The sequence below is a fragment of the Cyprinodon tularosa genome, unplaced genomic scaffold (assembly GCF_016077235.1).
Source record: "Cyprinodon tularosa strain WSP-4 unplaced genomic scaffold, ASM1607723v1 ctg467, whole genome shotgun sequence".
Classification (NCBI taxonomy): domain Eukaryota; kingdom Metazoa; phylum Chordata; class Actinopteri; order Cyprinodontiformes; family Cyprinodontidae; genus Cyprinodon; species Cyprinodon tularosa.
Window position 1 is genome coordinate 102,891 of NW_024039193.1, and position 17,574 is coordinate 120,464.

A 17,574-nucleotide genomic window follows, 5' to 3' on the forward strand; every position below is an offset into this window, starting at 1 on the left:
GATGTTGTGGAAGAGGACGCCAGGGCGGCAGAAGCTTGGTTTGGTGTAGAAGGCTTCCAGCCGTACATGTTTGAGCCCTTGCCTCGCAACGCTGCCAGTTCTGTTAGCTCTACGCCTGCGAAGACACAGACGTCCATCCCCGTGAACACTGGGACGCAACTCAATGGGAAAGGAAAGGATTCTGATTTCAACCATTCCGTATATTAGCTGCGACGTATGAATCCAGATGCTATGACCGAAAAAATTTGATTGACAGATGACCGTTGATATATGATTGGCCGAATGTAGGTGTTCAGGCTGACGTGTAACTAACTGGGCAGCATAAGATAACGAAAAAAAAACACAGATAGTAAGACAGGATTATTTTTAAAAATAGAAAAAAAAATTGCGACAATATGGTCTGATAAAGAGTACATTTATATACATCTTTAAGCCAGGATGATTTAACATTTAAATATGGTTTCCCTACGACTTTAATGATTTTTAACTGACACTTGTTTTACATCAATAACTGATTCTATTGTTTGAATTGTGTAAAAAAAGTCAACAAAGTATTTTCTGTCTTCAACTCTTCCCCAACTGCCCCCCCTCTTTGTCTTCTCATTCTCACTATTCAATCCAGCTCAGAAGACAAATACCGTCCATCTGTTTTTCAAATCAAGCTCACAGAAACTTAAGAGGGTCCATATTGAGACCGAGTGAAAGGGCGTGAGCGCAAGATGATGAGGATGATAAGATAATTGGCTAATCTCCTTATCAACATCCCACTACCATCAACTAAAACCACACACCACACACACGGCAGCAGCAGAATTAAGCTCATAAACAGCTTGTTAATGACAGCAAATGCTTGGTTTACTGCCCAAGTATCTCTGTTATCAACAACAAGGACCCTTCTAATCCGGCGGCAACAAGTCTACATTAATGTACTTCACAAAAATATATCAGGATGACATGTGGGTCAAAATCCAATCCAAAGAAGCTTTCAACAACGACAGCAACTCACTGGACGCAAACCAGAAGTTCACTAATCAGGATGCCAAGAATATAGGTTTATCAGAAAGTGTTGCGCCAATTTTTTGGCCCCGATACTGATACCCGATACCTGGCTGTGTAGTATCGGCCAATACCGATACCATCAGTTTGAAATTGATGTGTGTCTATATGAAGAACTGCATACAACTAAATAATTGCCATCATGGTTTGTCAAGCAGCTTCCTACCTTTGTGAAGCAGGAAAAAGACTAACACAAAGTGAATCCAGTAGAACTTTTTATTGCCTTCCTGGAATGGGTGACAATAGCTTTTTGCTCTCAAAATGGTATCGGTGCCCTATTTGTTGGTACTCGCCGATACCTATACCACCATTTTATTGCTGGATCGGTGCCCCGCCTGATACTGGTATTGGTGCAACACTACCTGAAACCTACACATAAAGTCCATTATCTGCATTCTGACCCACTGGAACACCAACATTCTGTTATTAAAACTCTTATTTACCAGACTGACAATATTCCCTCCGTCACAGAGGAGAAGGAAACAAACGCAACAATGTTAGGAAATCACTCAATGTCTGCGCTTATTTAAACTGCTTCAAACAATAAGGAGAAAACAGAGATGTAAAAAGATTGTAATTCCACATGTCAGGAGTTTTTGAGAAACCTTTTCTATAAATATAACGTACTCGTGAATTTCAAACCCAACAACAAACTCAGACAAAAACTGGTTTATCCTAAAGACAGAACAAGCAGACCTAAGCTGAGTCGCTTTTGTGGTCCGATACAGAGACGACTGGGCAGCCTCTAATATTGGAGAAACCAAAGAACAAATACCCAAACACATAGAGCAGCACAGAGAAGCCAGTAAGTCTGTGCAAGATTCAGCTGAACAGAGAGATTTTGGACAGATGGTTTGAAAGAGGGCTGAAGGCAGCCATCTTTGTTAAAAGGTAAAAGCCATCACTGAACAGAAGGTAAGGACTATGGGTTCAGATTTCAATCCAAACTTTGGTCCTAGAACTTGCTCTGAATACGCTATACAAGCACTCGTCACATTTTTAATGGTCAAATACAAAATCGTACACATATTAAATATGTGTACGTAATACATATTACGTGTTTTTTCTGTGGCCAGAAGTTCGATGGCAAATCCTGCCTCTTGAAGTTGGCAATCCAAGCATGCTTAGTGTGAAGGATTCCCTTCGAGTCAATGAGTCGATGCAATCAACTGGTTTTCCTTAGATAGAAAACTTTGAATCAGTCTGACTGTTTGATCTGGTTAAACTGTATCTGTAAAGTTCCTTGAGATGAAATGTGTTGTGAATCGGCACTATATAAATACTGAGTTGAAATCTTAGAAACATTTTTTTCCGACTTAAAATAAAATGAGGTCTTCCACATGTTGTTCATTGTATTTATTTATTTACGCAGCCTGCCATGGCTTTCATTATCTCCAGCTGCATCCCAGATATTTAGCTGACCTACATTATGAAGCCGCTAAAATTAGATTCTGCCCAACAAACATTCAGCTGCCTTTTGAAGTCAGGAGGAATTTGTCCCTCTCCAACTGCTGTAGGCTGAAAAGCGAACCGGCTGATGTGAATCATTGTACGTAGCAGAAGCATAAGTAGGCCAGTGGTGTGTGTGTGTGTGGACTACAATCGCTGCAGAGGCGCTGTAACACTGACACAGAAAGAGTGTTATTTGTGGAGCTACACACACACAGCAGCAACCTGAAGTCTCACTAATGAGAGCAGATAATTACACCATCAGCCTAATCGCGGCTGCAGGAATTAGACCAGCCCAGAAGCTCATAATCTGCCTGCAATCTCGAGTTCCATACTAGCCTCGCCCCAATCATGGACCATAAATTGAAACAAAAATATGTTTTTTGCTTCGACTCATGATTTTCTCTCAGCCCTCTGAGTGAAGGACTCAGAATAACGGAGGCATGAAGTTCTATGAGACGGCGATGTGATCCACAGCAGCTAAAGCTGGTTTATAAAGCAAATGGATCTTAGAGGGAACATCATTAAACAAATAAATATACTATTAAATGTAACATCAAATAATGAAATGCACTATTTGGTTATTCAATACATTCTTAACGAATTAAATGTAATTTTAAAGTATGAAATATACATTAAATTATTAAATATCCCAATAAGTAATTAAATATAAATTTCATATTATGACATCAAATTACGATCGGGATTTTTCAAAAGTAAACTAATTTATTTTGAGGAATTATTTCACTTTTTAATTATTTCATAGCGTTGGCAGACTCATTAAATCATTTTAACTGTCAGCTTCACCCATTAACCTCCATGGGCGGGACTAAAGCGACATCCATAGAGACCCTCACGTCTGATTGGCTGCTTCTCATTGAGCATGACAGTTTTTATAGACATAACTAGAGACATAAAACCTGGAATTTCTCACAATATGCTGCGAATAAATGACATGTTTTTAAAGGTATTTCCACCAAAGTCAACAATAATGTATAAAATATACAAATATACACATGTGCCACTGCCAGGGGGTGTTACAATAAAAAAGTACACTCAGGAGTTGATATGGTGTTTTTGTGCCATTAGGTGAGAGGAAGATTTAATACCGTAGTATGAAAATAGTGCTTAAGTTCAGTTAAACATTAAAGTCTGGCTTTTTTATTTTTTTATTTTAAATTTATGAAAGTTGAATTTAGCCAAGATAATTAAGAGATTGATAAGGAACCATTTGGGAAACATTTTCCTTTAAAGCTTGCAGTCGGAAAATTTAATTTCTGCTCTTTCCTTCTTTCATATATTGATGTAAGTTATTTACTCTCTAAAAAATGTTTTATTTATTTATTTATTTTTTTTTAACTCAGTTTGTTTTACAGCAAGGCCACAAAATATCTGAGTGAGGGATGGTTATAGACAAGACATACCTTTTTCCCATAACAAAATCACACACTTTCTCAAGGTAACAGAGAAAGCAAAGTGTCTGTGATTGTTTTGACTCTGCCTTTAAAGCAAGGGAACAACTTTGACCGCCTGTGAGACGGAGGGACGGAGCAGCGGTGCGGAAGTGCTGCTTGAGGCTGCAGCTACGTGCTAACCACCGTAGCTAAGTCGGGAGATGTCTCGTGCTACCGTGAGTTATAAAATTAACCCCCTTGCAAATCGCCTCTTATTGTTGCATCAGATTGATCCAAATCTATCTGAGCTGCTGTTGGACGAACGGACTGAACCAACGATGGGCCTGCAAAGAACCGGACTGAGCTGAAGGCCTTCACTCCACTGAAACAAAAACAGTAACCTCCTCATTCCCCCTCCTTTCCATCTGATGCTTAATAAGTGCTCTGCTTGGGTAAACTATAGGTAGATAGAACAGCAATGTTAGTGTTTTATGTGTGCCCCTTTTTTGGAAAGGGGCTAAAACCCTGGTCAGTAAGCAAATTACAGTTATAACCATTCAACCTTTGCCCTTGATTTGAATGACCTAGTAATTAACTAACATCCAGTTCTAGTTATTTAATATATTTATAATTTTCTGGTAAGCTGGCACAACAATAATCTAATAGCAGGGCTCAATGTTAACCATTGCCCGATCGCCCGGGGCAAGTAGTTTTTATTGTCTGGAGGGTAAAAATTTAGCAGAAAAAAAAATATATTTATCGTTCAAAACTACTTTAAAATCACAGACATTCGCTGAAAAAGACCCAAAAGCAGTGCCGGCGCCATTTTTGTTGTTTTGTACATATTCTCGCGTGATTTGAAAAAAAAAAAACGTGTGATTTTACGCTAGATGGCGTGATTCAGCTCTTGGGGAGAGAATTCTGCAGAGCAGCAGCTGCATGATGAATTTAATCTATACTATAATACACACTAGATTAAAAATGATCAGTCAGGGATTAGGAAAATAATAATAATAATAATTGTATTATGTAAATATTTCTATCATATGGCAGTCTTCTGTACAGTGATGCAGGTCATACATTAAAAAAGTTTTATAAAATCTTTCTCTTAGACATTGGAGTGGCGCATTTAAATGTTATAGAGCTAAACATGTTAAATTGGTGAGTAGTAGTAGTGAGTTTTTAACCTGTCAAGTTTTTTTTAGATTTTTAACATAACAGTTTAAAGGAAAGTTTAGTTTGAAAAGAATGTGCAGGAAGGATTGAAAAGCATGTTAACACGGTAATGTAGGCTGGAGTTCATTATCTGACACATGCATATATACACCAGGAACCTGGAAACTTACTGAATTACAAAGAACAAACATTTAAAAAACAAACATGTTTCATTGATATATATACAAAAATGAATATTAGGAACTATATATAGAAAAAATTATACTGGGCAAGTAAAAAATATTTCTGGGCAAATGAAATCAAGTAGTAAAAATCCTTAACGTGAATCCCTGAATAGTAAATATTTATTGATTGATTGATGATAATATAATATTGATTTCATAATAAATTCAAAACCTATTTATTTCATACTACATTCGTTTTGTCTTATGTTGACCACTTTATTGCTTCATAAGAAACATCTTTGTTGCTGAAAATAACAAGTTAAATGGAGATGGTTTTGGAGAGAAATTTTTCTACATAAAGCAAAAACTTCCAGACGTGAGAATCTACTGTTAACCAGAACCGCTGGAGCAGCCACTATGTTGAATTTCTTCTGAAGCATTAGCAACAAGAAGCAGCAACACAACAACTAAAACACCAATATTCTGTGCAGTTTTCCCAAAAAAACTAACTAAATAAAACATCCAGTTGGCCATCCCAGTCCTACAGACAACCACTATCCCTGTAGCATTTAGTCGCCAAACAAAATACAAACAGGTCAGGGCAAAGTTAAGCTCACTTGCACACACTGTAGTTTAAATCTGCCCATCAATTTAGCTGAAAAGTTGTTATTATGAAAAAGGTCACAAATATGAATTTGCCAGGGAAAACATCCCCGTCAGAAACGGCCACAGCTTTACAACAACAGCAAAGATGAAATGCTTAGATCAAAGACTGTTTGGGATTTTATTTCCATTTTAGTTTTGTTTGGTGCCAAAAAGGCCAAAAAGAAATTTTTTTTTATTGTATTATTTATTTTGAATATTCAGATGTCTACCAGTTCCAGAATTCTTTAGAAGTTAATTCATCTTTAAGAGGGTGAACTTACATGATTTTACCATCAGCATAAAGCATCTGCATGATTGAAAAGACTATATTTCTTATCTTGACCGGCTTAATGGTTGCTTATCAGTCTTGATGATTTTGGGTCAGCACCCTTTCTGTGAAACCCATTCAGTCCAATGCATCTATTCATCATTCAATACAATTTGGGACATTTTGACCCAATCCGACCAAAGTCTGCTGACTCGTTATATGAGCCTTTGACCCGGGCTGTAAAGAAGCCAACGGCTTTATCTTAACTGAGATATAACGGCTGCTTATTGACATCCACATGCTTTATCTAAACTTAATCTCAACTTAATCTGCCTTCACAAGAGCTCTGCAGCCATTAAGAGAAAATAAGTAGAATGTTTCTAGATGCTAAGACCAGGAGAGGCTGACATCTGCCAGCAAACAGAGAACAACAACAAGCAGCCGTTAGTCCCATTACCTGCACTGATCTGCATTAGTCAGCTCCAGGCTCACCTGCTAAGCTTCATTACTGCAACTGGCTGAGCTCCAGCGACTCATGACCCAACTGAGCACATTCCCTTCGCTCAGTGCTACTCACAGTCGAAGCACCGAAGCAACATGGGAACCATCTGAGGTCAAACATTGCGTCTCCAATAACTAAATGTACCGTTCTAAATGAAAACACAGAAAACTCACTATGCCTGTGATGTCATAATAGAAAAGCAAACCAGAAAGCGGTTCATTAGAAGCTAAAAGCGTAAATATTAATATTAGCACCAGAAAAGAAGCATCTTTTTTTCTTTCAAGCCTTTAAAAATGTGTTTTTAGACCATGCCAAAGGTTTTTAATATTTCCTTCTAGGTCGGCTGTTTATCTCCACAGAAATCAAACTTGTTGGACAAACTCACCTGATGATGTCAGTCTGCTCTATCCAGAACTCTTCAAGTGGAATCGTTTTAGTTCCACCTGGTTAAATTTGTGTAAAAATTAATCTTTGAGGAACCTTTGGCTATCTGATTATTAATCAATTAATGAAAAAAAATATCTACATATTAATCGATTTGCAAAATAATTGTTATTTTCAGCCCTACAGTGAAGACAGGAGTCTTTCTCCCAGGCTGGAAAAGTGGAACCAAAGGATTTATCATCATATAAATGCTTCTAGTTGTCTTTATAAGGCTTAAATAGAATGAAAAATAGCATTTAAATTGAACCAGCCTGTCTAGTTTATCATTTCCAAAGTTTCCACATGCCTCAAATTGCCACAATTATCTGTTACAACCATGTAATTCATAAATGCAAATAAACCACAATTTCCCTTTGGAACTGCTTCACACTATGAGACAGTCCAAACAGGAATTTTTTTTTTCATTGTGTGCGATACATGTACACTTGCACCTTAATCCTTATTTATCTTGATATACTGTATATATATTTCTTAATCTTAATGCACCTTTTTCCTCCTTGTTTGCACCTTCTATAACTTCTGTGCCAATATGTGACGAGTGAATTTCTCCGCTGTGAGATCAATAAAGCTCATCTAATCTAATCTAATGGCAGCATAAGTCTTGGTGAAAACAGCGTCTATAACGAACTGAAGCTTGGCTGAGATAATCCCACAGATCCAGCTTCTACAGAAGCTGGAGTTCATTTCTAAAGTTCTGTTCTACAGTAGGAACCGTTCAACATTTACCCACTTTCCTTGATGGGCCCTTGGCTGGTCCTCTACAATTCCTTTTTAAACATCTAAAATATTCTTTCTGTCATGATTTGTGGACATGAAGATCTAAAGAGAAGCGTCATCTCCTGGTCAGACCCTGTTATTTAGCGAAAGGGTGGAGTCAGAGTAAAAAAAATATGCACGCTCAAGAGAAGGCCAGTGGCTGGAAGTTGGAGTGGAATTGGCTGGGAGTTGCGGGAGGTGGGCTGCCATTTGGCTGGCGACTGGAAAGGGCCTTTTTGAATGGCTGCTACTGTAGGATCTGCTTTCCACAAACCCCACCAGCAGCGGGCGACTTTCCTCCATAAGTAGCGGTTTCAGTGCAGCAAGCTGGAATCAAACAGACAAACTCTAAAATCTCCAGGTGAAAATTAAAACCCCAACAACAGCCTGTTGGGGAAACACAAATCCCACCATGATGAATACCAGGCGACCGAACCAGACACACAAGTATGAACTATTTCACTTACCTGCAGGAGTGTGAACACCCAGCCTATGATTAAACCTTTTAATTTCTAAATGCAGTTTGAAATAATCAAACATTTTGCATAATATTTTGTTCCGTAGGTCAGGCAGGATTACTAAAATAATTTCTATCATCTAGATATCATCAATCCGTCCATTTTCGGTCACCTTATCCCCAGCGGGGTCATGAGGAGTTTTTGGTGCCCATCTCCAGCTCTCTACGGGTGAGAGGCGGGGTCCGACCTGGACAGGTCGCCCATCAATCATTATAACAGGAGGCTAAAATATTTGATTTCTCTTGCATAACTTTGCCATATAATGATCAAATGTCACCAAATCCACAGGATTTGTTGTTGATGAAGAGAAGAATAAACGCAGTTAAAGACTTGCAGGTAAATTTATTTCGTCCCATGTTATGGAGGGGAACGGATTATTTCAGGCAGCTAAAATATCCATTCTCTCCTCTCCTCCTCCCATATCTTTGGGAAATAAAGAGCAGCTGTTTCCAAATTCTAAAAAATGTTAATGCGTGATAGCATGTAGTATACTAGAAATTCCCTTAATCCAGTAATCTGCCATATTTTACATTAGAACGGGATTTACCGGAAAGTCTACTCTCATCTTCACCCTCAGGGCTAAGCCCCTTCTCCTAGAGTCCTAGATCCGCCCCTGTACCTAAATGATTACATTCATTTAGAAATAGAAAATCTTGTTATTACTTTTTCGGTAAGACATTCATAAAGGCTAAAAGTATAAGTTGATGATGTCATGGTGAACTTAGCCTCTCATCCAAATTTATAAAAGTGATTTATTCAGTTTTTATAAATGAACCAAAGAGGTCTCTGTCCTTTTGATTAAAAGGTTTTTAACAGATGATCAGTAGGAACTACAAGTCTTCCACTAAAAGGACCTGAATGCCACTCAGAGAGGAAGAAGCCATCACATAACATTAAAAAACATACTGATAGCAATTTCATCTCAAGGTCGACCAAAACCACCTTGGTTACATCAAGAGTAGGATGCCTTAAAACAACAAACAGTGAAGTATGAGAGTGGCAGCATCATGCTGTGGGAGTGTTTGGCTGCATATTGAAGGTATCGCGACGATAACACTTAATGTTTCATTAATAAAGCCTCAAGTTCTGAATTCAGCCCATAGAAGATTGGCGGTCAGAACTGTTTGAAGCAAAGCAGCCTCCAAACCACAGCAGTTAGGCAGTTCTGTCAGGAACTGTAAACATCTGATGCAACGCAAAGTTCTTAAAATAAGTTTGTTATTCTTCAATTGAGAAGGTAACTGAGACACTTTTCCAAAGGAACAAGACAATTTACATTTAACATGAGAGAAAAAACAACTGCAGTCTCATATTTCACGGGCATAATATCTAATTATCTTATTTTAAGAGGAAATATTCTCATTCCACTGGCAAATCATCTGATTTATCTAATCAAATGAATGGCATATACAATTAATTTAAGAGATTTTTACTAATTTTCAGAACGTTTTTACTGTGAAGTTCCACTAAATACAGAGAAAATCTGAATCTAGAGACAAACTGCAAAAAAATGAAATCTCAAAATATAGTTTTCTTTAGATACATGCATTTTTTCTTGCTTTGAGGAGGCAAGTGAGACACTTTGCCAATTGAACCATTTACATTTGAAATAAGAAAAAACTATTGTCTTACTTCAGGTGCCTATTATCTAATGATCTTATTTTAAGATTAAAAACTCATTCCATTGGCAAACAATCATATTTACCTACTCAAATGAGGGGTAAATACACTTAATTAAAGAAAATGTTACTCATTTCTAGATCATTTTTGCAGTGTAAAACGGTTCTAAACATGTTTTTTTCAGGGATTTTTCAAGCAGAAATAATTAAAGTAATCCAGACTGACCTGAAACCAGAAAGTTTTCGTCAGACAGTAAAAAGAAAAGGTTAAAATTTCCTGTCTGCTTCCAGCTGTTTGATAATAGTGACATGCTGTACAGCTGTATGGCCACTCCTGTGTGATCAGGCCTCTACTATATAACCACACATGCAATTCCCTTTAACTCAGTCTCTTTGCACTACAATTAAACCCTCATGCTTCATGGAGGCAAGCTTCAGCAGCGCTGCACAGCATAGATGCTTAAAGGAGACCTGGGCACACGTTAATAAATGGGTCTAACTGAGGAATCACACAGAGAAAAAGAGGGAATCTGAGATGGTTCACCAGCTGGACAGGTTCAAGCACCAACAAATAGACAAAATAACACAGCAGAGGGACGGGGAAGGAAAGGGAGATGTGCATGCCCTTAATGCATCATGCAAGAATGAAATGACAGCAGAAAGGTGGGAGGCTTGCATGAGGGGAGGAGTCAGAAGTGAATGAAGAGAGTCACCTTGGTCAGCAGGTGGGAGGGTTTTCCTGCAATGTTTCTCAGAATCAGAGAGGTTTCCCTGTCCAGATAGGAGTGCTTTAAAAAGAGACAGAGAACAGAGAGTTTCTGTGAGTTAATCTGCTGTCTGATTGGCTGATTGTTCGATGGAGTGGCTGAGGTGGTTTAGCAGAAAGCTGTGTGGCGAAGCAGAGGTCGGATGCACCGATGAAGTGTTCAGAGACTGAAACCAGGTAGGAGGAAAATACAGTGTTGGGGGATCCTGCAGGATGGAACAGAGACGTTAGGGACAAAGTGAGCAAACACTGTCAGGTCTAATCCAATAGTTCAGGTTCTTCTCTGAAGTCAAGTAGAGTAAGAAACCAAAATGGAGACAATTTCTTTCAACTTCCTACACTTTGGATGAAAACAACTCAATCTTTCTTTATGAACATCTTCCTTTTGCTACCTTCACACCAAACATGTTTTGGGTTTTAAAAAGGCATCCAACTCATCAACTTGGATGCTTGTGCATTTTCAGGTCGATGCTCGGGACATTTGATGCTCCGGCTGTTGAGCTGCATAATCCAATTAATTCAGTTTATTTCTATAGCTCCAATTCACAACATGTCATCTCAAGGCACTTTAGAGTTATCAAGATCATCCAGTCAGATTGATTCAAAGTTTTCTATCTAAGGAAAACCAGTTGATTGCATCGACTCGTTGACTCTTCAGCAATCCCTCACACTAAGCATGCTTGTAGCGACAGTGGAGAGGAAAAACTCCCTTTTAACAGGATGAAACTTCCAGGAGAACCAGGCTCTGTGTGAGCAGCCATCTGCTGAGGCCGACTGGCTTTTACTTTTATCCGATATATTCCAACATCCAGCTGCCATGCACGTGGGCATTGTCAGTTTCACTATAGCTCTGGTGAATTTCAATGGTGAAGTCCTCTGGAAATCTTCAATAATTGTTGTTGATTGCAGATGTCTCTAGTAGTTCCCATTGATTTAGCTTGTAAAGCGGGGAGAATGGCGCTAGGCTTAACGCACCGTGACGTCACTGCTGGAAGATGGCAGGAGGGAGGGGCTACTATATTTGGGCAAAAATGGCCGCTCCCTGAATCAGTGTTAATGAGATAAATGATTATTTTTTTTACTGATTAACACCAAATTCATTCAATCACCGTGAACGTATTAGTTTTAGGTATTAATAATGATCCATTGATTATTCCTTGTTGACTCGACTTCTCCTTTAATATTAATCAGTGGTGACAGAATGGGGGGGTTAAGTTGCAGATTCATATTGTTCTTAATGTGAAGAACTTGTTCTTTATGAAAGGTTTAGGTTTCCTCTCTCTGACCATTACAGTGGAACATTTCTGTTTGCTGTCAGATTATTATTGAGTGTGTTAAGCTACAGTGTGAAGAGTTTTACATAAAGATCATCCGGAATGTTCAGAAGTAGATGAATCTGAACCCTTCAGACTTATATTAGCACTAATTTACGGAAATAATGCTAAATGCATATATTGTTGCAAGTGCATATGATTAATTGATAATGATGGCCAGTGTTTAAGCACAGCTTATATTTTAAAGGGTCTATATTCCACATATTTGATCTTTTAACCGTCTGGGATCTGGGTTTGGTTTTCAGACAGAGAGATTTCTCGGCTCTTTAAGCTTCTACTTTGGCTTAAATCACTATAAATCATTCATAGAAAGTTTTTATCTCTTCTGATGTGCGGAGATTAAAAATCATATTCAGGTCAAACAGATCCTGCTCTAATGTCCACACGCTCAGATTTTCCCTTCAGGCAGGATCCGCCTGCCCTGGTTTACTAAACTCTATAAAAGGTTTGCCTGTGGATCAGAGGACTTTATTTGAAGGAATCACAGGAAAAGGGGCCGACTTGAATATGGTTTAGATATTCTGCCTGGCTGTGTGTTTCCTGGACGGGTGTATCTATGCTTCTTTTTCTATCTCTGCTTCTGTCTCCTTGAACCCCAGTCGGCCTCAGCAGATGGCCGCTCACACTGAGCCTGGTTCTGCTGGAGGTTTCTTCCTGTTAAAAGGGAGTTTTTCCTCTCCACTGTCGCTACAAGCATGCTTAGTGTGAGGGATTGCTGAAGAGTCAATGAGTCGATGCAATCAACTGGTTTTCCTTTGATAGAATCAATCTGACTGGATGATCTGTTAAACTGTAAAGTGCCTTGAGATGACATGATGTGAATTGACGCCATAGAAATAAACTGAATTGAATTGAATATTTGTTTGGAAACAGAAATAACATTTTGTTGATGGTCATTTATAAAATCAGGATAAATGTTCAGAAGTCCATCAACACTAAGCACTAAACACTTTTTACCACTTGCAGTTAAAAATTGTGAAAAATCTGGACTGATATCTTCTCTGAAAGCTCTGCTACTCCTGTGTGATGGCACAGAAGCTCCCTGAGGCCCAGCAGATTTCCCTTTGATGGCGACCAAAGCCACATTTCTCCGGGGAAATTCCCAGAATCACTGCAGTCGCTTTGGGATCCATTTTGTCCCAAACTGTGGTTATTTTTTACTGGCCTTAATAGACGATCAGAGGGAGCGAGCGAGATCCAGACTGGCTCTCCGAGTCCCAGTTCCCAACGAGCTGGGAACGAGAAAGGCAATCCCAGAACAGAGCTCCTGCTTTTGGCTCTCTGTGCTTTTTAGTAGGCCCCTTTAAATCAATTCAATTTATTTATATTCACAACACATGTCATCTCAAGGCATTTTAAAAATTCAAGCAGATCATACAGTTAAGTTGAATAAAAGTTTCCTGACAAAGAAAAAACTGTTGATTGCATCAACTGATTGACTCACATACAATTCCTCACACTAAGCATGCTTGTAGTGACAGTGGAGCGGAAAAACTCCCTTTTAACAGGAAGAAACCTCCAGCAGAACCAGGCTCAGTGTGAGCGGCCATCTGCTGAGGCCGACTGGGGTTCAAGGAGACAGAAGCAGAGATACAAACGGCAACTGTAAAAGGCGGCCCTGTCCAGGAAACACGCAGCCAGGCAGGTGATCTCCGAGTCAGCTCCAATGTCAGGATGAAGAGAGAACCAGACGAGGCGAAGCTACTATGAGAAAAAACAGACAGAGCATTTACCTTTCTGTCTTCATTTGAATCACCCCCATCTTCTCCTTGACTGCTCATCGTTTGCCTCCCTGTTCTCCAGTCCTCCTGTTTGTGTCAACGACAGCTCAGCTTGGCTGAAGCACTAAGCTGCTTTCCAGCTCGCTGAACACAATTTCAGTTTGCAGCGCAGCTCTGCAGCCAAACAGGCTCTCGAATAAGACGGGGAGTGATGGCCAAATGCTCTTACTTTCATTTTGTATTCATGAAGGTTGCTTAAGGAATTTAGAGGAAAGCTTCTCTAAGCTGGTTTAGGTTTGTAAGGACTAACGCTCTGCTTTTAAGCTTGTTAGAATTAGACTGACTTTGCCTATTTATGTTGGCAAATGTTTGACTTCCACATATAGAGCAATGTCTGACAAAATGGATCAATAACAGAGAGACATAAAAGCCCAGAAGAAGCACAGTATGGTGGAAATATCTTTCTCATTAGTTACCTTCAGAGTTTGTCTCAATCTGAATATCTAGAGGCAGGAAGTTCGCCTGATGGGAAGGAGTGTGACTTTGACTGGGCCATTCTGTCCTAAGCTTATGTTTAAATCAAATCATTCAGCTTTATGCCTCAAAGATTTCCTTTATGGATTCTTCTACAGTATATTTATTTAAGGGGGTCATCCTTTTGTTTGCAGCACCTCCTCTGTGTTGCTCCATCACAAACAATCCCATAAAATCCAATCCTTGGCTTTAAAACTGAGATATGTTAGAAAGTTGGAGGTGTGTGAACTTATGCAGAAAACATCTGATTTCCTTCTCTTCAGTAAGTCTCTCCAAGAACTTCTGCTCTTCATTGGCTTCCTGTTAAATCCAGAATAGAATTTAAAATCCTCCTTCTCACATATAAAGCCTTAAATGGCCAAGCTCCATCTGATATCAGAGATCTGATTGTTCCTTATGTTCCTAACAGAGCACTTCGCTCTCAATCTGCAGGTTTACTAGTGCTTCCTAGAATTTCTAAAGGTAGAATGGGAGGCAGATCTTTTAGTTATCAGGCTCCTCTCCTGTGGAACCAACTACCAGTTTTAGTCCGTGAGGCAGACACCCTGTCTACTTTTAAGGCTAGGCTTAAAACTTTCCTTTTTGATAAAGCTTATAGTTAGAGTGGCTCAGGTTATCCTGAGCTATCTCTATAGTTATGCTGCTATAGGCTTAGTCTGCTGGAGGACATAGGGACCCCCATTTCATCATTCTGCTTCATTCTATCTCTATTCTCCCACTCTGCAGAATCTGTTATTTCAATCTCTAACGTTCTGCTCTCTCTGCTTTTTCTCATAGTAGCTTCATCTGGTCTGTTCCTGTTTGGCTGTGACTCCATCCTGGAGAGAAATATCAGCTGTGCTGCTGCCATCAACACCTTTGTTTATAGATGCTGGTGTTCTTCTGGGTTTTTTTCCTGTTAAAAGTGACTTTTCCTCTCCACTGTAGCTACAAGCATGCTTGATGTGAGGGATTGAAAACTTTGAACCAAACTGACTGTGTGATCTGGTGAACTGTAAACTGCCTTGAGATGACGTGTTGGGAATTGGTGCTATAGAAATAAACTGAACTGAATTGTTCTGTCCTTTAAGGCGTTTTGTGTTAAAATGTGTAACTAGATGATCCGTCGCTGCAGCAGCATAAAGGCTCCTTAAGTGATGGTTTTCTGCTTGAAGTCTGAGCTGGTTCCCACTGGTTTTTATTTGCCATCCCAGTACGGGCTGCTTGGAAATTCAAAACAAATAGTAAACAAAAGCAATGGTATAAAATGCAGTGTGTCTGCAGCAGGGAGCTCCAACTGTTCTCAGCCTTTTATTCCTACCATCACTGTGCAGCTGACGAGCGATCATAGATGAGCTTTTACTATGTTGGTTTATAATCAGGAATATTTACCTCCAGCAAAGCTTTTAATCAGCTTTATCCTGGATCAAAACTATAAAGCTTTTTCTCAACGAAATTGCTTTTTTTAAATCGAAGCATCACAAAGAAAACAGGCGTAGAGTAAAATGTTTGGTGCGTTTAGGGTGTGTAGGATTTCTCGACATTCATTTTTGTTCTGTATTTTGTTTCATTGCCGTGATGCAACAAAAATGTTTTTTCAAATTACATAACCAAAGTCGTAACATTGGGTAAATTGGATTAAAGTCGTAAAATTTTAAAAGTAAAGTCTTAATTTTATGGAAAAGAACCTCAAAAGTTCAGCCCATCTCATCACCTTAGATCTTAATAACTCTTTTTTTTTTTCTCATGATATTGAGTTTTTTTTGCCAATTGAACAACTTTCATTTTTATGTTGTGAATTTATTCTTGTAATTTAAAAAAATGTCTTAGTTTGAGATCTTTGAACTGCTGTAATTCCATTTATTTAAAGAATATCAGTTGGTCTTCACTTCTTACAGTGAGGCATTGCAGGACGGTCAGACTTTATTATCAGTTCTCTCTCCGTCTGGCTTTCTGGTAGTTCTGTGGTTCTGCCAGCAGATGGCGCCATGACTGTTTATGCCTGCTCATCCTGTACAGAGCTGGAATTCTATTCAGGCTAAAAAAGAACCATAGAAACACCATCAGGATGGAAGTTTTCTGCATATAACCTCATTTTATCAGGATCATCTGGTTTTTGGTATTTTTTGTCATTTAAATACGCATCTTTAAAAAACATGGCTGAATTGGTTCGAGCCCCAAACCCCACAGACTTCCACACTGCAGGGTTCCTACAGCATAAGGCAAGTTAAATTCAAGACTTTTAAGACTTTTTAATGCCACTTGAAATAAAAATTTAAGACCAAATTCACAAGAAACAAGAAAATCCTGCTTGCGACAACTTAACCCAAAGGTTTATTTTAACATAAACCACTGCACTAATGTTTCAAATGTTGAAAAGCTTCCCATACAGGAAGAAAGCTAAAACACACCAATGTCAGATATATTTTAACAATTATTTAGCTGAATTCACAAACTTTGTTTTAGCAGGGAACAAAACAAATCAGTTTTAAAGCCACAACATAACCAGTGCTAAGTCTTTTTAGCAGCTATTTTTCTTTGTATGGTTTTCTTAGTATGTTTGATTTGGTGATAAGTGGAGGCGTTGCAGAGACAAGGGTGGAACTAAACTGAGAAATACCGGCTGTTTCTCGGTAACTCGTATTTGACGGTTTGTGTTTCGTGCTTCGCATGTGCGACTCCCCTGCCTTAATTCCCATCGTTCTGAGCTTGAATGACTTCTTGCATAAATCCACTGAGCCTCATGTATGTTCCCTGGTTTTAGCCATGGAGAAAACTCTTGGCTGGAGACAATTTATGTTACATTTACACTTGCTCATATTTTCCAGACAAAAAGTTAACGGTGCATCTCCCAAATGTCCCGGCCGCAACAACGCTTTTATTGGTTCCGCTATCGGGATGGAACCAATAATGGCGAGCTATTATTATTTTTTTTTATGAAAAAAAAAAAAATCGTCAATTTCAAGGTTTTATTTAGATTACAAAAATAAATCGTAATAAAAATAATCCTATTTATGATGTTTTAAAAAATAAGACCTACGGAAGACTGATTTAAGACATTTTAATACCAATTAAGGCCTTAGTTTTATTTAGAAGAATTCAAGGCGTTTTAAGACTTTTTAAGGACCCGCGGGAACCCTGACTCTGGGTCTCTGAGTAAGATCCTTAACCTCTCACTGCTCCCCGGGCGCCGCACGATGGCAGCCCACTGCTCCCAAAGGGGATGGGTTAAATGCAGAGGTAAACTCT

At 38.9% G+C, this 17,574-nt stretch overlaps 1 protein-coding gene across 2 annotated transcripts in view; it reads right to left on the minus strand.

The window, feature by feature from the left end:
• LOC119794056 (ras-associated and pleckstrin homology domains-containing protein 1-like) overlaps nucleotides 1–17,574 on the minus strand; it is a 120,046-nt gene that overhangs the window by 25,960 nt on the left and 76,512 nt on the right. The window contains exon 9 of one of the 2 annotated variants that reach the window (XM_038301386.1): nucleotides 10,705–10,779. The exons of the other annotated variant lie outside the window; for it this stretch is intronic. Within the exon in view, the coding sequence (XP_038157314.1) occupies nucleotides 10,705–10,779 (75 nt within the window). The remainder of the gene's footprint in view (nucleotides 1–10,704; nucleotides 10,780–17,574) is intronic. 2 annotated transcript variants of the gene reach the window in all.